The 23541-nt window shown below is 42.3% G+C and overlaps 1 protein-coding gene and 1 long non-coding RNA gene across 4 annotated transcripts in view; one reads left to right on the plus strand and one right to left on the minus strand.

The window, feature by feature from the left end:
* ATG5 (autophagy related 5) overlaps nucleotides 1-6247 on the plus strand; it is a 170601-nt gene extending 164354 nt beyond the window's left edge. The window contains exon 8 of the mRNA XM_069077123.1: nucleotides 6210-6247. Within this exon, the coding sequence (XP_068933224.1) occupies nucleotides 6210-6232 (23 nt within the window). The 3' untranslated portion in view covers nucleotides 6233-6247. The remainder of the gene's footprint in view (nucleotides 1-6209) is intronic.
* LOC138153002 (uncharacterized) overlaps nucleotides 1-23095 on the minus strand; it is a 35246-nt gene extending 12151 nt beyond the window's left edge. Inside the window, exons 1-3 of one of the 3 annotated variants that reach the window (XR_011166268.1) lie at nucleotides 21476-23095; nucleotides 20695-20860; nucleotides 4537-4622 (exon numbers count right to left, since the gene is read on the minus strand). This is a non-coding gene — a long non-coding RNA (uncharacterized lncRNA). Of the gene's footprint in view, nucleotides 1-4536; nucleotides 4623-19684; nucleotides 20328-20694 lie in introns of those variants that run through there. The other 2 variants (XR_011166267.1, XR_011166269.1) reach the window with 2 other exon arrangements.
* Between the last annotated feature and the right edge of the window lie 446 nt (nucleotides 23096-23541).

Consider the following 23541-nt stretch of genomic DNA (forward strand, 5'->3'; position numbering starts at 1 on the left):
AGTAGCAAAAGACTTATCAAGATTCAGGGAAATTATTTTGGTTGTTGGTGTTGTTTTTAATTATTGAACAACAAGATGTTGTAAGCACAGGAGAAAGCCTGTGAAGAGGAAGAGAATGGAGAAAGAGAGATTGAAGATGTAAAAGAGACAGGAGGATATTTACTACCTACTTAATACTGAGCAAGTCATTTCACTGTCTGAGTGTCAACTTTCTTCTCTGGAAAATAAGGGAGTAATAAAAATAAGATGAGATAAAAATAAGAGATAAATGGTCTCTGTAGTCTCTTCTGGCTCTAAGTCCTGTCATGGTTTGGTATGTAGATCAGTCTCCCATATTTAGTGTCTTCAGTGATAAAAGAAATTGTGTTTACTTTGTTCACAAAAAGTAGCACAATAATCTGAATGTTACTCTGCCTTCCATTCTAATACACCTGAAAGTTTTTATGGCAGTTGAATTGAAACTTAAGATTGTTTGGTATTGGCCTTAAAGTGAGGTTTGTTGGAGAAAAGACTCAACACTATTATCAGGTAATTAAAGTTACATAATTAACAAGAAAAACATTGTTTCACAGATGCACTAATTTTAAATGATGCAGTGTTTAAAAAGTGTGCATCATAACCCTTAACCCATTTCAGTACTAAATGAAGGCATCCATTACCTTATCAGAATACAATGAATTTCTGGATTATGTCCCTGGATGTGTGAAAATAGGGTCACAATAGAATGTCTTCCTGACATTATGGACATCTTTGATGAACTTCCAATCAATTATATATTTAATCAAATTCATTAAAACTTGTTGATGTAGAAAGCAACAAAGAGACCTGTAAAATATTTCCTTACAAATTAGTCTATCACATTAAATCTGCTTGGGATCCATTTTGTTAATAAATTTAAATTATATCTTTCCTCTAGAAAGTCATAATATATAGACATATATACATATACATACATATATATATATATAAAATTCTATGCACTTTTTTCCCTGCAGTTATCTATGAAACTCTACAGGTAGAAATGGCACACCTATGAACAAACAACAGAAATCTTCTACTGCTTCTGGAAAGAGTTGCTGATTTATTTGATTGTCTGTGTTAAGTTGCTGTGACAGTTTTATGGTGAAGCCAATTTGAGGATAGTTAATACTTGGATATAAGGTCTCAAAAAATAAATCAAAGGCAAAGCCTTTTATGCATGAAAGTAGGATTAAGTCTCCCAGAGGAATATATTTCAGAAGTATTTGCCACATTCAAGATTTCCTTCTACTTGAACTTTTTTTTTTCAGAAAGTTACACTCAAGTAAATTAGCATCTGGAAACATGAAAAAAAGAGACAGCTACATCACTTTGCCCAAGTCCCTTCCCTCTCTGGGTAGGAACTTTCTCAATTGTAAAGTGAGGGTAAATCAGATGATCTCTCAGTTTCCTAGCGCCTCCTTGATCTGGAAAATCTGCATAAAATGTTTTGGCTCTCACTTCTTACCAGAGAAGAAGTTTGAATTTTTTCTTTTTCTTTTATGGGGTGTTTACAATACCTTATTGTAAAATTTGGGGTGGTATTACACAATACTATGCATATATTTTATGCATTTCTGAGTTTCTAAATGTTTTCTGTGTCATCTGCTAGCCTTTTTGTGTATATGTGGCTTCTGTAAAACAACCCCCAAATACCCATTTAATTTATTATGCCTACATATAGGAACCACAGTGGGGAAAGTCATTATGTGGAAGGGATAACTGTAGATGTATGAGTTTATAGACTGGACTCCTCTCAGCAATGCAAGGTTATAAGACAACTCCAAAAGACTCATGATGTAAAGGGATATCCACATCCAGAGAAAAGAACTACAGAGTGTGAATACAGATTGAATACTTGCTCTCTCTCTCTCTTTTGTGTTTAATTTTGTTTCGTTTCTTCTTTCTCCTTGTTCACTCCATTGGTTACAATTCTTCTTTACAACTTGACTGATGTTTAATGCAAAGGTATTTGTAGAATTTGTATCAGATTGCATGCTGCCATGGGAGAGGGGGAGGAGAAGGAGGGGGAGAAAATTTGGAACTCAAGGGATTGTGGAACTGAATGTTGTAAACTAAAAGTAAATAAATATATTTTTTAAATGTGCATACCCTTTTACCCAACAATACCACTGCTAGGGCTGTATCCCAAAGAGATCATAAAAATGGGGAAAGAACCCACATGTACAAAAAATATTTATAGCATCTCTTTTTGTGGCAGCCAAGGACTGGAAATCAAGGGGATACTCATCCATTGGGGAATGGCTGAACAAGTTGTGACATATGAATGTAATGGAATACTATTGTTCTATAAGAAATGACAAACAGGTGGACTTCAGAAAAACCTGGAAAGACTTATATGAACTGATACTGAGTGAAGTGAGCAGAACCAAGAGAACATTGTACACAGAAACAGCCACAGTGTGTGATGACTGATTTTAATAGACTTAATCCCTTCTCAGCAATGCAAGGACCTAAAACAACCATGTTTCCCCGATAATAAGACCTATCCCGAAAATAAGCCCTCCCCTTACTGTGTAAGATTCCTCTAAAATAAGCCCTCCCCCAAAAATAAGCCCTATTGAGATTGCTACTGTAGTGAAGGTGATCCCCTGCGCTACACGCTACATTACGGTACCCTCTGTATGCACCGTCCCCCCCCTCCCGTGAAACGCACGCCGCACTCTGAGCTGCATCCAATCAGAGCTGCAGCAGTGAGCGCGTCATCCTGTTCTTCCCCAGTGATTTGCTTGCTGGCGCCATTGAGAGCAGTGCTGCGGAGGAGAGCTGAGGCAGGACAACATAAGCCCTCCCCTGAAAATAAGCCCTCTGGTGTTTTTCTTTCCAAAAAATTTAATAAGACAGTGTCTTATTATCGGGGAAACACGGAATTACAAAGGACCCATGATAGAAAAATCCTTCCACATCCAGAGAAAGAATTGTGGAGTCAGAATGCAGAGTGAAGCAGAGTATTTTCTTTTTTGTTTTGTTTTGTTTTTTCTTTCTCTTGGTTTCTCCCAGTCATTATAATTCTTCTATGCAACATGACTAATGTGAAACTGTGTTTAATAGGAATGTATGTGTAGAGCCCATATCAGATTGCATGCCATCTTGGGGAGGGTGGGGAGAGGGAGAAAATTTAAAAATTATGGAAGTGAATGTTGAAAACTAAAAATAAACAAATAAATTGGAAAAAATGGGAAAAGGACCCATATGTACAAAAAATATTTATAGGACTTAAGAAAAACCTGGAAAGATTTCTATGAATTGATGCTGAGTAAAGTGAGCAGAACAAGGAGAACATTGTACAAAGTAACAGCAACATTGTGCAATGACTGACTTTGATAGACTTAGCTCTTCTCAGCAATGCAAGGATCTAAGACAGCTCCAAAGACTCACTATGGAAAACACCATCTATATCCAAAGAAAGAATGTTGGAGTCTGAATGCAGATGGAAGCATACTATTTGCTCTCCTTTTCTTTTGTTGTTTTATTTTGTTTCTTCTTTCTCATGGTTTCTCCCACTAATCCTAATTCTTCTTTATATCATGACTAATGTGAAAATATGTTTAATATAAATGTATAAATACAGCCTATATCAAATTGTATGCCATCTTGGGGAAGGGAGAGGGAAGGAAAAGGGAGAAAATTTGAAACTCAAAATCTTATGGAAGTGAATATTGAAAACTACAAACAAATAAATTAATTTTTTAGAAAAGGAGAACTCAGGGAGGTGGCATAGCAGACTTTTCCAAGCAGTCCCTTAGACTCTCCCACTTGTCATGTGTCCTGTTCAAATCCCTGCTCCACTTGAGGGCATGGCAAACTCTGTCCTCTGTGACTATGATAGCTGAATTCAGCTACTCTTGTTTTGCTGAAGTGGGATTATCACCTTTGAGGAACAGCTTGAACTGCCTGGCCTGGCCTGGATCTAGGCAGAAATCTGAGCAAGCATCTAACACATTGCTGTTCACTTCATAGAGAAAGCACAAAGGTTTATTGAAAGCAGCAGATATAACTGGGAATAAGGGGAAGAGAATATATATTTATATAGCACCTGCTTTGAGGTACTGTGCTTTTTAGAATAATAGAAATATTATCTTGCTTGATCCCCAAAACAACCCATTATCATCTACATTTTTAAGAAACAGAGGCAAACAGAGATTAAATGATTTGCCCAGGGTCACACAGCTAGTAATCAGCTAAAGCCATTTTTGAATTCAGGCCTTCCCGATTCCAAGTTGAGCACTCTCCTCACTGCACCACCAGCCGCCTATGGGCATGTGAGAAATTGGACAGACAGTCCAGGTTTAAAACAAGGGAACATAGTTTCATGGAGGTAGAGCTGCAAAGTACCTCAGAGGTCATCTAGTCTAACCCACCTCATTATGTAGATGAAGAAACTGAGGAAGAGTAAATGTATAAAACAGAAAATTAGGATAGAATGAAAATTGGATTTCACATACTCCGAAGTCAGAGAAAGATAAAGATTAAACTTTGCATTTGATAAGCACTTACTAGCAGGGGACCTGGGTTCAAATCTTGCCTCTTCCATGTCCTGTGTGACCTTGGACAAGTCTCTTAACTTCTGGGCCTTGCCTCCTCTGTAAAATAAAGGCATTTAATGAATTGACTTCTAGATGCCTTCTAATCTGGGATCCTTGGAATAAGAGGAAGGGGAAAAGAAAAGGGAAAGAGATAGCCTTATTACATTTTTAAAACTGTATCATGAAGTTCAACCTTTGTTGCCATTCACTTATCCACTTTGTAAAGTCCACTGGAAGGCATTCATGATTTGAGGTAGGACATATTATATTATTGTGACTTTACCCACAATTTTTACTTTTTTTTCCCTAAACATTGAGTGTCACCCCGTTTCATCCAGGCTGGAAGTTCAGCCCTATCCTACTACTGATCAGCATCAGTGCTTTGATCTGCTCTATTCTTGACCTAGGCTGGTTTGTACATCCTTTTGTTTTATTTTGTTTTGCTTTTTGGAGGGGCAGTTGGGGTTAAGTGACTTGCCCAAGGTCACATGGCCAGTTTTGTGTTAAGTGTCTGAGGTCATATTTGAACTCAGGTCCTCCTGACTCCAGAGCTGGTGCTCTATTCACTGTGCCACCTAGCTGCCCCTGGTTTATACATCTTTAGGCAACCTAGTGGCTTTGGATCCCAGGGGCATCTCACAGGCTCATGGTATCAATGCCGAATTTAGTGCACATCCCAGATAGGCTTAGGCCACTGCAGCTCCGAATTCCTGAGCTCAAGAGATTTTCCAACCTCAGCCTCCCTGGTAGATGAGATTACAGATGTGAACCAACTTAATTTTCCACTTCTAAAGGTAGCTTTCTTTGAAGTAGGGTGGCCAGGTGGCCCAGTGAATAGGCAGAAAGATTTGAGTTCAAATGTGGCCTCTAACACTTAGTAGCTGTGTGACCCTGGGCAACCTAGCTTCCCAGGGAAGAGGGTAGAGCTCATTAAATATCTGTTAAATTAAGAGGAAAAAAATCTCTCTAATACTTCCCTCCTCTTCCCTACCCCCTCCCAAAATAAAAGGTCTGTGCAATAGTGAGAGCTAGATTTGGAATCAGGACCTCAGTTCCAATCAGACCTCTGCCACTTACCACCTATGAAATCTTGAACTTTTTGGACTTGTTTGGACCTCAGTTTCCTCATTTGTAAAATGGCACTAAATGACTTCTTGGGTCTTTTTCAGCCTTTAATCGAATATCCTATGATCCTGCTGGTGTAACTTGGAGTTAGAAAGTACCCTCTTCTTCCCTACCCTCCATCCCCCAGGAGAGCAACCTTTCCATTTAAATCTTAACTCAATTCATACACAAATGTATAAAGTACCTGAAGTTGTGCTTTCTCTAAAGCTAAAGAGTATCTTCATCTGACAGGCCCTTTTTAAATGATCTAGAATGGTTTCTTGCCTTTCTAACTAGTAACAATGACTGGAAATGTGAGTGGGGTACAGGTAAGGAAGACTGGATTTGGAGTCAGTGGACCTGGGTTTGAATTCTGACTATCTCCATTACTTTCTGTGCGACCTTAGACAAATGATTTCACCCCCTCTGGGCCCTAATTTCCTGTAAAATGAGGTTCCTTCCAGCTCTAAACATATGATCCCAGAGGGAATTGTCAAGTATCAGATAGGATCAGTAACCCCCTCCCTTCCCCTCCTCTAGGCCTCTGCCAAGTTCTTGGGTAATCTCAAGTGACAAATCTCTGAACCTGTGTGAAAGCCACCAACCCTAAGATAATGGATCACAAGCCGAGGAAGGGACTTGATAAGGTAATCATTTGCATGGTTTCCTGTGTGTTCCATTGAAATCTGCTGCTACCTGTCTTATACAAAATTAAAAACATATTATGCTGAAATTCTTATCCTGCCACTACTCTTATCAATGCTGATTTCCAAGATAAGCCCTCACAGCTTGATTCTCCTGCCTGATTTCTTCTGCAGTGACATAGCCGACTCTTGTCACTGTATTATCAACATAGATAAGAACCGAACTGAGGAGATGGAGAAACTGGAAACTAGAGAGCAGCATGATGGGAAGCCCCTGAGAAGTAGGGCTTAAAAATCACAGATTCATTGGACTCCAAAGCTAGGAGAGACTTTAGCAATCATTGAGCCCACACCACCACCACCACCTCCCCTTTTTTTTTATAGCTGAGGAAACTGAAACCCAACGACTTCCAGTCACTGGCCCATGGTTAGTTAGTGAAAGACCTGGGACAAGGAACTGGGCCTCTTGCTTCCCAACGCAGGGCTCTTTCCTCTGCCCCCAAATTGCTTCATAAAGCAGGTACTCAATGAAGGCCAATTGATTTGGGAACATTTGGTATCAGAACTTATCCCATCCTTGGTGCCTATAAAGACCTTTAGAGGCAGTTGGCAAGGCCAAGATTCTGCTTTAGCTTTTACATGAAATATTTGAAGGTATATTAAAATGTCTACCTAATGTTCTTGTTTAAGACATAGTTTCATTTCTAATGACACAGCACCCCAGTACCATTCCTTGATTTAGTCACGAGAACCAAAACTGATGTGTGGCTAGTTTCAAGTCATTTTTAGTAGCAGCCAGTACAGAGAACAACAGACTCTTCTGAAAACAGATGTATTATCTATCTAGTTTTCTTTCAGCTGCCTCCCATGCTCAAAACCCAACTCTCAAGAGGACTGAGTTGAGTTCAATAAACCTTCTCTGCTGGTCTTGAGAGTTGGGGATTAGCTCAGTACAGTCAGCACTCTACCATGGAGAGTATTGCCCCAAAGAAAAGCCAACTCTTCCCCTCTATCACATACACCAAGCATCATCTTTTTGCCCCTTTTTTTTGTCTCACAAAAACATCACTGAGTGGGGTGACTAGGTGGCACAGTGAATAGAGCACCAGCCCTGGAGTCAGGAGGACTTGAGTTCAAATCTGGCCTCAGACACTTGACAGACTTACTAGCTGTGTGACTTTGGGCAAGTTACTTAACCCCAATTGCCCTCCAAAAAGCAAAAAATTAAAAAAAAAATCACTAAGTAAGTGCTTCCAATGGGTTGTGTTTTCAGTGATTATTAGTTCATGGGAAATGAAGGGGGAGGAAATAAGAGAACATCCCTGAAAGTTATTTTCTCCTGTGGGCTGTTTCCTTCCATCATGTTGAACTGCCTTTCAAGTCCATGGTATTCACATATGTACAAGGAGAGAGTCATAGCAAGGTTTATAATGAGGCCTAATTGGGAGGGAATTGATTTTCATTGGTATATATTGGTTCAGGAGAAGAAGTGAGAACTTTTGGAATACTTACATATGTAACCTGTGACTCAAAGCTGATTTGCATAGGACTCTCCTCATTGGTAGAGATTAATTATTCCACATTCCACAGTTGAGTTCAGGAACTCAAGAGAGGAAATATCCTGGTACTTTGACTTCCAGTTTTGAGAAAGAAAACAGTGGTTCCAGGATTTCTCATCTCTTAAGCCATATCCAATTCCCTCTCACACAGGCATGGAGCATTGAGTATCCAATTTCCACCAATTAGGAGAACCTTATGCAAATAGATTTTGGGGGAAGGTTATATTTATTATATACTTACTTACACAGTAGTTTGAAGGACTGCAATAACTCCCTTCTTTTGGGCATTAGGATTCTTCCCTCTTGGAACTAGAAGTTCTGTGCCCAGGGAGGTTTCCAAGTCAATTCAAGTCAACAAGCATTTATTATGCACCTACTATGTACAAACTATTGTGTTAAATTCTGAGTATACCAAGAAAGGCAAAAATAGTCCCTGGCCTGGAGATGCTCACAGTCTAATAGGGAAGATAACATGCAAACAAGTCTCTACAAGCAATAAATATACAGGATAAATTGGAGACCATTTCAGAGGGAAGATACTAGCCTTAAGGGGGACTGGGAAAAGTTTATTGTAGAAGTTGGTATTTTAACTGGGACGTGAGGAAGGAAAGCATTCCAAGCATGGGGGATAGCCAGAGAAAATACAGAGTCAAGAGATGGGAACGTTTTGTGCAAGGAATAGCATGGTGGAACATCAAGGAGGCCAATGACACTAGATAGTAAGAGTAGAAGAGGACAAATTGTAAAAAGACTGGAAAGGGTGGAAGGGACCACGTTATGATGCCTTTGAAAGCCTAATAGAGGATTTTGTATTCGAAACTGAAGGGAACAGGGAGCCGCTGGAGTTTATTGAATAGGCAGATGACACGGTCCAAAGCAAAAACAAGATGGGTGCCATAATATCCTGGAAAGAGCACTAACCTGAACATCTGGAAAACTGAGCTCTAGTTTCACATCTCCCACTAGCTACCTCCAAAGACTCAGTCTGCAGAGTTGGGGAAGGGAGCAGAAGGGGTCAAGCTTCACAAGTTGGTTACTCCAAGTCACCTTAATACTTATTCCTTGGTGAAAATTCTGAAAAGAAGACCAGGAAAGAAAAACTAACAGTGACTTGTGGACCCCTCCCTGATTTAAAAAACAAACCTACAAACCAAACATTTATTTAGAGGTTACTTTGCCTAAAGCCCTGTACTGGAGAAGGGGATGCAAAGATAAATAACTTGCAGTCCCTGCTCCTGCCCTCTGGGAGCTTCTAGTCCAATAGGAAAGATAAGATATACACAGTCAATGGGCCTGTAGTCCAGAGGACCTGACTTCAAATTCAACCTCAGATACTGTTTGTCTCAGTTTCCTCATCTGTAAAATCAGCTGGAGAAGGAAATGGAAAACCACTCCATTATTTTTGTCAGGAAAATACCAAATGGGATCATGAAGAGTTATCAACTAAACAACAAAAGACATAAGTAGGGATAGGGATTAGCATCAGACCTGTAATTTCAATGGTGAAAGGAACTCCCAGTGAGGAAACTCCCACTGTCAATGCAAGTTGGCAGGCACCTTTTCTACATTTGAGAGGCTTAGAGAGCTGCCCTGACACTGAGAGGCCTTGCCTAGAGTCACACAACCAGTTGTGTCCAAAATGGTTCTTGAATCTGCCTCTTCCTGGCTTTGAGGCCTGCTCTCTATCACTACCCCACACCTCCTCTCATACTACATTTCATCCCCCACATTCAACAGTACCCAAAATGTACTCTTTTCTCTACCTTTCAGAGTCCTAATCTCTTTTTTAAAATTCTTTTTAGAAATTTTTAATTTTATTTTTTCAATTTTATTTTATTAAATTTATCTATTTTTAGTTTACAACATTCAGTTCCACAATTCCTTGAGTTCCAAATTTTCACCCCCTCCCTCTCCTCTCCCCCTCCCCCCCCCCCCCCCCCTCCCCCCCCACCCCCCCAGTTTCTGTGCCTCTGCTTCTTCTCATCCCAGGAGCAGGGGCCGGACTGTGCTCTTCTGTCTCCGCCCCACCCCCACCTCCAACAGAGTTCTACACTGACCTTTTACTTTTTCTTTGACATTTATGGGTTGAGCAGTCTGGAAACCACCACAGTTGCTGGTGATTCACTGTCCTGAAGTCTGCTCTGGCCATGGCTGGTCAGGTCTGCCCTGGGGCTGGAACCACGAGGCTCACACTCACTAGGCTCCCAACTAAGTGTGATAGATCCTTTCTGTCCACCTGCCAGGCTTCCTTCAGTGGGAGATTTGTTTTTCTCTGTCACTTTGTGGGTTCTGTAGCTCTAAAATTTGTTTAGAGTCATTTTTTTACATGTATCGCAAGTGATTGGAGTGGGAACTCACACCAAGATTGTGCTTCTACTCCGCCATCTTGGCCTTGCCCCCTAAAATGTTTCTTAAATTGAATTGAAATGTGATTAGTGCATGAGAGAGGTATGAAAAAAACAAGAAAGATTGTACTTGGGGGAGGCAAGGGTGAGAGGAGTGATCAAGGAAGGCTTCATGGAAGCTGAAATTGAGCTGGATTTTGTAGGAATTCTAAAGGGAGCCAATCAGTGAGAAAATTACACCAGTAGATATCTGATGGCCTCCAAACAAGGCTAGCTGCTGATCTATAATCTTGGTTCTGGTTTTAACATATAGGAAGTTATTTACAGTCTCCCAGCCCAGCCAGGGCCTCTGCCATTGGGTAGCAGCCATCTACCAGTTGTAAACACTACAAGCTGTTGAGAGGGATCTCATGTGAAGGACCTCAAGGATGAAGTTCTACTTATAGCTATAACAATGAGAGATAACCATGGCCCATGAGAGATACCATGTGTGCAGCATAGTAAAGAATGTTCTGTATACTGACTGGGTGGCCCTGGGTCAGTCACTTGCCTTTTCTGTTCCTTGGATGTGGGCTACTCTATATTAAAATAAGTTACAGAAAAGGTGCCACACATTGATATGAAGTGTTTCCTTACCTGAGAATTCCTTATATCAAATAAAGGCACAGTCTTGGTCCCTAACCCTATTGGTAGCCTGCAGGCGATGCTGAAGAGCTCATAACACAACTCACTGTGCTCCCAAGATGTGTTTACACTCAGACTTGTCTACTGAGTTGTTACTAAGCTATAAAGTCTTTGAGGGGAGGAGCCGTGCCCATTTCTCTTTGTATTCCTCTGTGCATGGCAACACAAAGGAAGCCTTTGCTGACATGAATTTAACTGAAATCCTGATTTGTAGCACTTTCTAGAGCTATCCCTTATCCAACATGAGCAGTCCTCTCTCTGACTACAGCCTCTCACTGCTTCTGTTCTTTACCCAGTATTCTCAGAGCTGTTCAACCTCAGGGTAGATTCTGGGGGAAGAGTTTTTTCATATTCATTGAAGGAATTCTTATCGAATTCCTACTATGCTTTAAGCATTGTGGTCAGGGTTTGGGGAGATAGCCTCCTTCCCGGAGTTTACATTTGAATGTAAACCAAGTTCTACACCATTTCAAGGGAAAATCAGTGTGATGAGATCATCAGCCTTGGTCGATCTCTTCCAGCTAGTGGAATTAATAAAGGCTTCACTTTAGGTCTTCTCTTCCCAGATTGATAATCTTTATGATGGTAAATTAGGTTATGTTTTGTCTCTGCTCTTACCTAGCTCTTAGTCATTGAATGGGGCTTTGCCTCAGACAAACTGAGACTTGGGGAAGATCTTAGTATAGAATGACCATTTTGATCTGTTCCAACCATTTTGGAGAGCAATCTGGAATTATGTCCAAAGAGTTATTAAACTGCCTATATACCCTTTGACCCAGCAATATCACTACTACCGTGTTTCCCCGATAATAAGACACTGTCTTATTAATTTTTTGGACAGAAAAACACCAGAGGGTTTATTTTCAGGGGAGGGCTTATTTTAATGAACATTGACAGCAATTTTAATAAACAGGTAAATGTGAACAAAAAAATGTACCTTTATTCAATAATGAATTCAATAAAGAACAGGATGACGCGCTCACTGCTGCAGCTCTGATTGGATGCAGCTCAGAGCGCGGCGTGCGTTTCACCCGGGGGGGGGACGGTGCATACAGAGGGTACCGTAATATAGTGTGTAGCGCAGGGGATCACCTTCACTACAGTAGCAATTTCGATAGGGCTTATTTTCGGGATAGGTCTTATTATAGGGGAAACACAGTAGGTCTATTTCCAAAAATGATTAGGGAAAAAGAAAAAGAACCTGTATCTTCTAAAATGTTTATAGCAGCTCTCTTTGTGGTGGCAAAGAATTGGAAATGGCAGGAATGCCCATCAGTTGGGGAATGGTGGAAGAAGTTGTGGTATATAATTGTGATGGAATATTATTGTACCATAAGAAATGAGGAGCTCAATGATCTTAGAAAGACATGGGATGACTTGCACAAAATAATGAAGAGTGAAATGAGCAGAACCAAGAGTATACTATATACAGTAACAGCAATATTGTTTTAAGAATGACTTTGAGCAAATAAATCATTTTGACTATTATAAATACCCAAATTAACTACAAAGGACCTATGAAAGAAGACACTGTCTGCATCCAGAAAAAGAACTAATAAATAGATGTACAGAATGATATCACATATATATATACATCTCTGTGTGTGTGTGTGTGTATATATATATATATATGTATATATATATATATATATGTATATATATATTTGAGTCTAATAGTAGCCATCTCTATGGTGAGGGATGGAAGAAAAAAAGGAAAAAATTTACATGATAACGTTATTATATATTTAAAAGAAATAGCAAGTTGTATGAAACAGATTTGCAATTTCATGTGCAATCATTTTAAAATTATACTATGTTATGGAAATGCTTGTTTTATCCCATCATTAAAAAATTTAGAAAGACCAAGGTCACCCACTGCATCCCAGGTCATTGCCAATAGTCTTGTCTTTTTTCTTGCCGGTGGATTTAGATGACTCTGGAGGAGAGAGTGAGGCCGACAACTTTCCACAGCTCTGCCTCACTTAAATCCACACAAGTCAAGACATCACCCCATGATGTCATTTGTCCTCTTTGAAACAACAGAGAAGAGGTGGCATTTGAACTAGACCTTGAAGAATATCAGTAGGTAAAGATAGAGAAGGAGAACATTCATGGATTGTAGTGCTGTGGAATTTAGTGCCGGAAAAGACTAGTCCAATCCCCTCATTAAGGTGTATGTGTGTATATATGTATGTGCGTGTGTTTTAATTAATGCCTTTTGTCTTTCTGTCACTGTTATTTCTGGATATATCCTTACCCCCACTCCGACCCTGCTCACCAAAATGAGTGCTCCCTTGTAGCAAAGAAGAACAGTTTAGTAAAACTAATGAACATAAGGACCATATCTGACACTGTGTCAGTATATGTAGATGGTGTATATTCTGTACTTGGAGCATCCCCTCCCATTTTTTTTTCTTTTTGGAGGGGGCAAGGTAGGGCAAGTGGGGTTAGGTGACTTGCCCAAGGTCACACTTCTAGTTTTTTTGTGTTAAGTGTCTGAGGCCAGATTTGAACTCAAGTTCTCCTGACTCCAGGGCCAGTGCTCTATTTACTGTACCACCTAGCTACCCTCTTTGGTTTTTTTTGTAATTTTTTTTTCTTTTCCCATCTTTCCTAATGAAAGAATGTAGATGTGGTTTGCCACTTCCTTCTCCAGTTCATTTTACAGATGAAGAAACTCTGGCAAACCACGCTAATATTTCTCATTTTACAGATGATGAAACTGAGGCTCAATGAGGTGACATGAATTAAGTGAGATCACAAAAGTAATGTCCCAGAGTAGGGATTTGAACACAGGACATTTTAGCTCCAAATCTAATGCCCCTTCTACCATACCATGGTGTCCTTCTTGGCACATGAACAAAGCCAGGAAAGTAGGAAGAAGCAGGAAAGTCCAGGAGACAAACAGGGAGTAATCCAGTTGATTGGAATGTAGAATATGGGAAGGGGAGTAGTCTGTGATAAAACAGGGAAGGTAGGTGGCATAGTAGATAGGACACTGGGCCTAGAGTCAGGAGGACTCATCTTCCTGAGGGCAAATTTGACCTCAGACAGTCACTAGTCATTTAACCCTGTTTGCCTCAGTTTCCTTATCTGTAAAATAAGCTAGAGAAGGAAATGGCAAACCATTCCAGTATCTTTACCAAGAAAACCTCAAATGGGGTCACAAAGAGTTGGACATGATTGAACATTCACTGTCACCTTGTACCAGCAAGCACCCTAGCATACCCAGGATGGCTGCTAGTACAGGTTCTTTGATCTGCTTTACTAAAAGAAAGCGACTCAAAAGGGGTTAACAATCTTACATTAATCAAACATAGATATCATTCATTTAGTTCAGGGAAAAAAATCAGCACCCTGAACTTCAGGAAATACAAACAGAAATTATAAGCAGATGAGAAACAGAGAAAAAATAACACAATTCAACAGACCAACAGATAGGGCTTCTAGCTATCTGGCCATTACATCCATATAGTGTTAGTTACCAGAGAGAAAAGCAGCGACATCTGGGTTGTCAAAGCCAAGGGACTCAACTGCTGCCCAGAGTCTCAGTCTCATCTGACACATCACATAACTCTTTCCAAAGTGAGCCCCAAAACAAAACCTTACCTCAGGAAGTGTGTGTGTGTGTGTGTGTGTGTGTGTGTGTGTGTGTATATATATGTAGCCTTCCCTAGGGTCAGAGAACATCACAACCTTTGTGACCCACTTCCTAATTACAAAGTAACAAAAGGTGTGGGCCTTCCTGAAAAACAAGCCTCCCCTAAGCAAGCTTCTCTTGGACTCCAAGTGAGGCCCATTAGGGGCAGGAAGATTCCCTTCCCATTACACACCTCCTGACATTTGCTCTACCCTAGCCTCCATTTATAGGATTCTTGGGCAGCCAGCTGTCACCCAACATGGCAGAAAAGCATCGTCACAAGCTTTGCTTCTGAACCAGTGTTGGTTCTGCCTCCCTCTGTTCCATGGCTGTCTTACTGGCTATTCTGCACTGCCCTTGAATCCTAAGAATGACTTCTGCTTGACACTACAGTGAAAGCAGAGGGCTGGTATATTTGAGGCAAGAACAACTGTAGATAGTGAATGAATAAAAAAGCATTTACTAAGTGCTAATTATCATAGGTAGTATGGTTTAGTGAGCAAAGAAGACAGGGTATAAGAATTTACATGGTACTTATGTGTTCCAGGCATTATACGAAAGGTTTTCTGCAAGTATAATCTCATTTGATCCTCCCAACAACCCTGTGAAGCAGGTGCTATTTTTATTTTACAGTTTGAGGAAACTAAAAGGCACTCTTCAGTCCAGTGAACTGGCCTCCTGGCTGTTCTACATACAACACATTCCATCTCTTGGCCTGGGCATTCTTTCTGGCTGCCCCCTACTCTCCCTCCTCTGCTCAGACTACTGACCTCACTGGCTTCCTTTAAATCCAAACTAAAATCCCACCTTTCACAGGAAGCCTTACCCAAGTCCTCTTAATTCTAGTTCTTTACTAATTATTTCCTAGTTTTACTATATGTAATTTGCTTTGTATATATTTGTTTGCATGTTGTCTCCCCCAGTAGATTGTAAGCTCCTTGAGGGCAGGAATTTTTGTTTGCCTTGCCTTGTTTTATATCCCCAGCACTTAGCATAGTGCCTTTTAAAAAAAAAAAATTTGTTTTCCTTTTTGGAAAGGGAATTGGGGTTAAGTGACTTGCCCAAGGTCACATGGCTAGTAAGCATTAAGTGTCTGAGGCCAGATTTAAACTCAGGTCTCCGGACTCCAGGGCCGGTGCTCTATTCACTGTACCACCTAGCCACCCTATAACTTTTTTTTTAGGCTGTTCAGTTGTATCTGACTCTTTGCGACCCCATTAGGGGTTTTCTTGGCAAAAATACTGGTGTGGTTTGCCATTTCCTTCTCCAGTTCATTTTACAGATGGAGAAACTGTGGCAAACAGGGTTAAGTGACTTGCCCAGGGTCATATAGCTAGTAAGTGTCTGAGGCCAAATTTGAACTCAGGGAGATGAGCCTTCTAGACTCCAGACTGGGCACTCTATCCACTCGCCACCTAGCTGCCCTGCTGGGCACATAGTAGATGCTTAATAAATGTTGACTGATTGATTCTAGGCCCAGCACTCTAACCACCTGGTTGCCTCCTAAAAGAGAATTCAGTGTAGAGGAAGATAGGAAACAACTGTGATATTAAGCAGAAAGGCAACATTCTTCTACCAGATGCTTCTGTGGGATCTGTAGAAAACTGGCCTCAAAGTCAGGAAGCCCTGACACATACAAGCTAAGTGACCCCAGGCAAGTCACTTACTTTCTCAATGCCCTAGACAACTCTAACACTATACATTGAGGAGGTGTTGACTTACATTGGTAGAAGGAGATCCCTCACCTGGGAATTCCCTATACTAATGAAGTCACAGGTCCAGTCTCTACTCCCTTCTGTGCCAAGCACTGGGCATACAAATACAAAGCAAAGATCATTCCTGTCTTCAAAGAGTTCACATTCTACTGGAAGGGAGACTACCCAGAAGTGGGTATTTGTAAACACTTTGGTTCAGAAAGTGAATAGAGCTATGTGGTTGTTGCTGTTTGTCCTTCATTCTCAAAGAGGACCATGACATCAGGAAGGTGATGCCATGACTTGCAAGTGAACTGGATTTAAGTGAGGGAGAGCTGTGCAAAGTCACCAGCCTCACTTTCTCTCTAGAGCCATCTGGCTCCAGTGGTTGACATAGATCAGGACAACTGGAGGTAGCCCCCATAGAGCTATGAAAGAGTAGGTTGATACACCCCATCCAGGAACAATGGCAGAGTTGATTTGATTATGGTTCCAGAACTGGGAGAAGGGAGAGAAAAAGGAGGAAAGGAGGTGGTGGGGCAGTTGAGAAGATGTGTGGGAATTATGGAGCAGAATGAATTACGATTAAGGTTTAATTAAAATAATGGGCTGAGTGCTATAAAGTTTGTAAAGCCCTACAATACATCATCTCGTTGGAGCCTTACAACAAATCTATAAGGTAGTTACTAAAGGCATTATTACCCTCATTTTTAAAATGAGAACTGAGGCTCAAAGAAGATAATTCATGGTTACAGAGCCATGTAAGTAAGTGATGACAGTAAAGTGTCAGATTTGAAATTAGTTCCCTCCTAACTTCAAATCCTGTAGTTATAGAAAACCCATTACTAGAGTTTCTCTTTGACTCTTAGTAGGGTCTAAGTCATGCTATGTCATGCTGTTGTCCAACTCTGGCTGGTACTATTATGGAAAGAGCACTGACTTAGGAAGCCTGATTCTAGTCTTAGCTACTATTACCTAACTGTGGCAAATCATTCCACCTCTCCAGGCCTCAATTTCCACCTCTGCTAAATGAGTTAGACAGTCTCTCAGTTCCTTTTTTTCCTCCCAGACATTCTTTGGAGCAAGACTCAAAGCTATTCTATATTTTATTAAATGTCTGTGGCTATTGATTACTAGGAAAAATTTTATTGTTCAGTTGTGAATTTGTCTTGGCAAAGATACACATTTTACAGATGAGGAAACTGAGGCAAACAGCATTAAGTGACTTGCCCAGGGTCATACAACTTATGGATCTGAACTCAGGTCTTCCTGACTCCAGTTCCAGCACTCTATCCACTGTGCCACCTAGCTGCTGATTGGGGAAAACAGGATCTCAGATTGAAAGCTGGAAGGGATCCCGTAAGTAAAGTAGTCCAAGCCTTTCATTTTATAGATGAGGGAACTAAGGCCTAGGGAGGTGAGGTGACTTTGCTCTGGGTCACACAGTATTGGAGGCAGCATTTGGGCCTCTGATGCTGGAACCTGGGTGAGATTGCCACTCCACCACACTGGCCTCCTATGGATCCTTTCCACCCATGTGAATCCTCCCCTTCATATCCCTCCTGGAGTCTTCCCTGACAACTCTAACATACAGTGCATGGCCCCTTCCTCCTCTGAGACCCCCCCCCCCCAAAGCATTTTCTGTCCAGCTTCATTTCCGTTACTCCACAGACTTTATATTTCAGTCAGCCTCTTTCACTTCTCTTCTCTCCCCACTGTCTCTGTCCTGCCTCCCATATAGTATTGTGATATAGCAGAAAGAGCTCATGAGTTAGAGGACCCGGGTTCACATGCTATTTCTGACACTTATCAACTATTGCCTTGGTCAAATCACTTAACCTCCTCTAGTCCTCAGCTTCCTCATCTGTAAAATGGACTAAGTGACCTCAAAGGTTCCTTTCTTTAATGAAGGAGCAGTAAGATATACAAGGCAGAAGTTTCTCCAGATAGTAAGGCAGTAGAAAATAGACAATGGAAAAGATGGCTAGAGGGTAGGAAGTGAGAGGTAATACTTAATTGTATTTATTAGGTGTTTTTTTTTTTGGCAAGGCAATTGGGTTTAAGTGCCCAGGGTCATACAGCTAGTAAGTGTGTCTGAAGCTGGATTTGAACTGTTCTCCAGACTCCAGGGCCAGCAAGCACTCTCTCTACTCCACTGCCTCACTGCCCATATTTATTCTTTTTATTTCTTTTATAGTTTCTATTTGTAGTCAGCCTAGATAGAATGTAAGCTTCTTGAAAGCAGGGATTGTTTTATTCTGTGTATCTCCTAGCACTTTACACAGGGCCTGGAGAACAGTAGGCACTTAATAAATGCCTATTAGTTGATTGTATATTTCTATTTTCCCATGTTCTATTATAAACTCCTTGAGAATAGGCCCAGTGTGGTATTTCCCTTTGTATTCCCAGTGCTGCCACGACAATTCACACTTGTTGGGTACAAGACCAGGAAGGAGCTTGGTGTGGTTCTTGGGCCAAGAGTTGGCTCTGAAATCAGAGGATCTGGGTCCTCTAGCAGCCTCAGTATTGTCTGTTGTTTTCAGCTCTATCCTCAGCACTTACTTAGCACAGGGCCTTTTTTTTTTCTGCTGTTTATTCGTTTCAGTGGTGTCTAACTCTTTGTGACCCCATTTGGGGTTTTCTTGGCAGAGATGCTAGAGTGGTTTGCCATTTCCTTCTTCAGCTCATTTTACAGATGAGGAAACTGGAGCAAACAGGGTTGTGACTTGCCCAGGGTCATACAGCTAGTAAGTGTCTGAGGTCAAATTTGAACTCAGGCCCTAGGTGCCCCTGACCTCAGTATATTCATCTATTAAATGAGGATTCAATGGCTCCTTGGATCCTTTCCATCTCTAGATCTATGCTGCTCTGAAATATTTCTTGAAGTGCCATTTATTATATCACATGCTGCCTTACACTGGAGGTGTGTGTGTGTGTGTGTGTATCTTATCTCCCCAACCTTGTACTCTTCCCCAACTCTTCACCCAGAGGTAGTTGTTAACTGATCACATGAAAGACTGCACAAAAACAGATTGTTGTCCCCTTCCAGTGTGGCAGGAGGGTCTTCTCCTAAGGTACTCACAAGCCTTTAAACCTACATGAGACCTCCCACAGCAGAGGTGGTGGCTGTGTGCCTTGCCACAGATAGGCCTATCCATCTTGAAAGTGTTCCAATGGCTGATGGTCCAGGAATAAGGGGTGGGGAACCTGCACCCTCGATTGAGGTCACTTGTGGCCCTCTGGGTCCTCCAATGAATCCCTTGGACTTCACAGAACAAATCCCCTGCAGGCCGAAGGTTCCCCACCCAAGTCAGCTGTTACTGTCTCCAGCTCTCCATCTCCACTGCAATGGTATGGATGGGTGACAAGGAGCAACAGGAGGTTGACATTTATTCCCACTGGAGTTCTTGGACTTGCCTTTCTTCCAGCCACCCACTGCCTCCACATACCTGCTGTTCTCTGGGTCTCTTCCTCCAGACTTGGCTTTCTTTCCTGCCCTAATACTCTTGGTCGGTCCCTCTGCATGCCTCATTTTGGTTTCTCTTCCCCCTTGTTCTTTTTCTTTCACTTTCCCCCCACCCACCACCCATTTTTTGACATTGTCATCATGACTTTCAGTGTGGGAACATGGTATTCACTTATCTCCCACACGGTAATCTCATACTCCCCAATCTCAAGTGATGTGTCCCTCCCCACCCCGCCCCCTTCCTAATCTGCAGACCTGTGGAAGCGCCTAATTCCGGGCCAAAGCATGACCCTCGGCAGGCCATTCTACTCCCGGTCTCTCAGCAAAGCAGAGGACTAATCGGACCTACAACAAAAAGTGGAAGTCAGTGTGAAAGACCCTTGGGTAGTGGTCCTGCTGGGAGCGCCTGTCAAGGCAAAGCCTCCCCAGCTTGGAGCCCGTGTCCTCTGGGAAATAGTAAACTCGAAGGTTTTCGTTTAAAGAAATATCGTGGTGGTCCCGGGACAACGAGGGGCATTGCACACACCTGAGAGCCATTATTTCCAGGCCCATTTGCTAACCCCCCTTGGCCTCCCTCTAATTCACGGCAACCCTGTCGTGGAAATAAAAAAAAAAAAAGGGAAAGGAAAAAACCGCCAGCCCATTGAAAAGTAAAGTCGTGGAAGTAAAAAGCAGAAAGCACCCTTCCCTTTTCCAATACTTGCCAGCACGCACGCAAGCAGGATTTTGTGCAATCCGTTGTTATGCAAAGCTTGCAACAACAACAAAAAAAGACTTTCAATGGCGACTGAACCTGTGGTTTAGTAGCCACACCTCCCCACCTTCTCTCTCCCTCCTCCCACCCCCACCCGCCGAGTCTAACGAGCCGTTCTGAGCGCCCAGCTCCGGGGCAAGGCTGTGAGTGCGCATGTGGGGATGGGGGGCCTCGATTTCCCAATGCAGATTTCTTGACATTTCAAACCGGCAAGCTTGGCCGAGCGAACCAACGCGCACCTTGTGAGCGAGGCAGCTGCCCTTTGAGGTTGCGGGCCCCGGTGGAAGTCAGGTTCCTGCTTCAGTAGAAGTCAGTTTGTGCTTTACCCCTGGTGCCGACCGAGCGATTTCCGGCCGGTTTGCTGCGCTCTTCTCCCTGGAGGCAGCAGCCCTGCAGCCCAGGGGACTGCAGTGGGGTGAAAGTGACTGACGTGCTGGTCCCTGAAGGACTGCATGACCCCGCTGTGGTGCGCAGCCGCGCAGACCTGCTCACCAGCAGCCCTCACTCACTTTCTGCAGCGCGCTCCCTCTCTCTCCTTCCCCCCTTTTGTATCTGTCTCTTTCCCCTCTCTCCGTCTCTCTTTTCCCCCCTCTTCTCTGGCTCTGTCCTCTCCCCTCTCCTTTCTCGTCTCTTTATCTCTATGTCTGTCTCTCTATTATCTCTGTATTTATGTCTTTCTCCCTCCCTCTTTCCCTTGAACTGCTTTGCTTCTCTCTCTGTCTCCTCTCCCCCTTTATATCTTTTTGTCTCCCTCCCTCATCTCTCTCCCCTCCTCTCTTTCGAACCCCCCACCATCTCTCTCTCCCCCTCTGTCTCTCACTTTATCTTTCTGTCTCTGTCTCTCTCCTCTTAGTCTCTCTCATCTCTTTCATCTCTGTATCTCTCTCCTCTCTCCCCTTTCTATCTTTCTCCCTCCCTCCCCCATCTCTCTTTCTCTCCCCCCCCTTTCCTGCGAGAGAGCAGGGAAATGAGGAAATGATGGAAAGTCCAGCCTCCCAGGAGAGTGGAGTCCTTCCTCACCCCTTGCTGGAAAGGGAATTGGAGAGGAGTGATTGGTCCCTCTGGACATCTTCCAAGTTCTGGAAAGAAAGGATAGGTGCAATCACAGCTTCTTCCTTGTTATGCCCTCTTCTCTGGCTGTGTTGGTTAACTATCCAAAGCATTATGGGTGTGAGCACCCACCCACATCACAGAGCGAAGAAAAAGCCAACCCTGTCATCTTTGTGGCTCTTAGAATCCTGGGACTGTTTAAGATGTGGTTGGTCCACGTCCTCCTCAAGAGGAGTGTTTGTACTTAAGGGTTATTTCCCCTCTCTGGGCCTCAGTTTCCTTACCTGTAAAATGAGGAGGCTGAACTAGATGACCTCTAAGATCCTTCCCACTCTAAAATCCTGTGAACTTTGATGTCTTTCACAGCAGTTTTTTTTTTCTTTTGTCTTTGTATTCCAGGCACAGCCTTGCACATAATAGATGACAGTCTAATGACAGGTAATTGTCAGATTGGTTTGGATTGATTTAGTCACCTGGATTTGAGCTGGAAACATTAGGAAGCCCTCACTAAATACTTTTTGATTGATGCAGAATGAAAACCTGTCTCTAAGCACAGACTGGCCAATTTAAGAGAGAAAATGGAAATGCTACCAAGGGGTGAAGTAAAGACTATAAATATATACACACACATATATACATATATGTATACATATACTTAGCAGGAATAAATTATATGTAACTATTAAGTGCTTACTATGTTCCAAGGGGTGTATGGAGTGTTCCGGAAGATCAAGGTGTGACAGCTTGCCAAGCCCTTTTCAGGGCTGCTCAACCACCTTTGGTGTCCACCTGTCACCCAACTCTCACCTGTGGCTCCAAGAAGCTATAGCATGTGCAGTGACCACACCCCAGTAAAACTGTCTTGGCAGACGGGCTAAACCAGGTTGAGGGTAAACAACAGCCTCAAACCTGTCAGTGAGCGAGGGGGATGTGTACCCTAAGCATGTGAAGACTTCCGCAGGTAGAATGGGAGAATGAGAACAATTTGTTCCAGTGGCCACCAAGGTGGCCGAAGCAGGCCCTGTAGAGTGCTTGGAGCTTGGTCAGACATCCAAGACACGGTCAGACATCAAAGTAAGCCACTTAATCCAGGGCCATCGAAAGTCCTCTTGACTTTTGTCCTGTCACTGGACTTTGGTGACTCTGGAAGAGAGTGAGGCTGACTACTTTGTGCACCTCTGCTTCATTTAAATCCAATTCATTCACAAGTCAAGACATCACTCTGTGATGTTGTTGGCTCTCTTTAAAACCAAAGGAGGAAAAACAACTTTATTCCAAACCCTGTGCTAAGCACTGAGGATAGAAATGAAAGACCAAGTCAGTCCCCGACCTCGTGGAGTTTGCTTTCCAAGGATGGAAGTAGAAGCTTCCCAAAGGTACCCAATGGGCGCCATTCCCACATTTCTGATTTCCTAAGTGTAGAGAGTTGGTCAAGGATATTCTTATCGTGGAGTACCACCGCCAAGATCAGAGCTGGTCTGTGTAAATCCACAGCCTGGGTTCCATAAATGCCATAATGTTACTTATGCAAAGCATCTTTTTTTTTTGGTTGCCAGAGTCCGTGTTTTATTTCTCTCATAGTGGGCAGCATATATACTACACAAGGGAGCTAACAGTTTGGAACTGAGAGCTCCTCATGATACAAAGCATGTTGAGTGACTTTCTCACTGAATTGTGTGTGACTTCACAGACCAAGATCACTTCAGCCCTTGGAGTGAAGATCTCTAAGGAATACCTAGAATGCATACGGAGCGGATTTCTGAGTCTTCCACTTATTAGTCTCATGATCCCAAGCAAACCATTCCTCTCCACTGAGACTTAGTTTCCTGATCTAGGAATTAGAGAAAATCCTTAGTGATTTAGTCCATTCCATCATCTTACATCTGAGGAAACTAAAGCCCAAGGAAGAGGGCATCTTAGTTTCATTACCAATACACAACAGAACTTGCTCTGCAATAGTTTTAGTTGCCTAGGGGCATTTAGAGGTTAAGTGACTTGACCAAGTCCACTTAGCCAGTATATGGAGAGGCAAGACC

Source organism: Petaurus breviceps, unplaced genomic scaffold, assembly GCF_028583685.1.
Source record: "Petaurus breviceps papuanus isolate PSGF00001 unplaced genomic scaffold, PetGlider_PUasm1.0 90977, whole genome shotgun sequence".
Classification (NCBI taxonomy): Eukaryota; Metazoa; Chordata; class Mammalia; order Diprotodontia; family Petauridae; genus Petaurus; species Petaurus breviceps.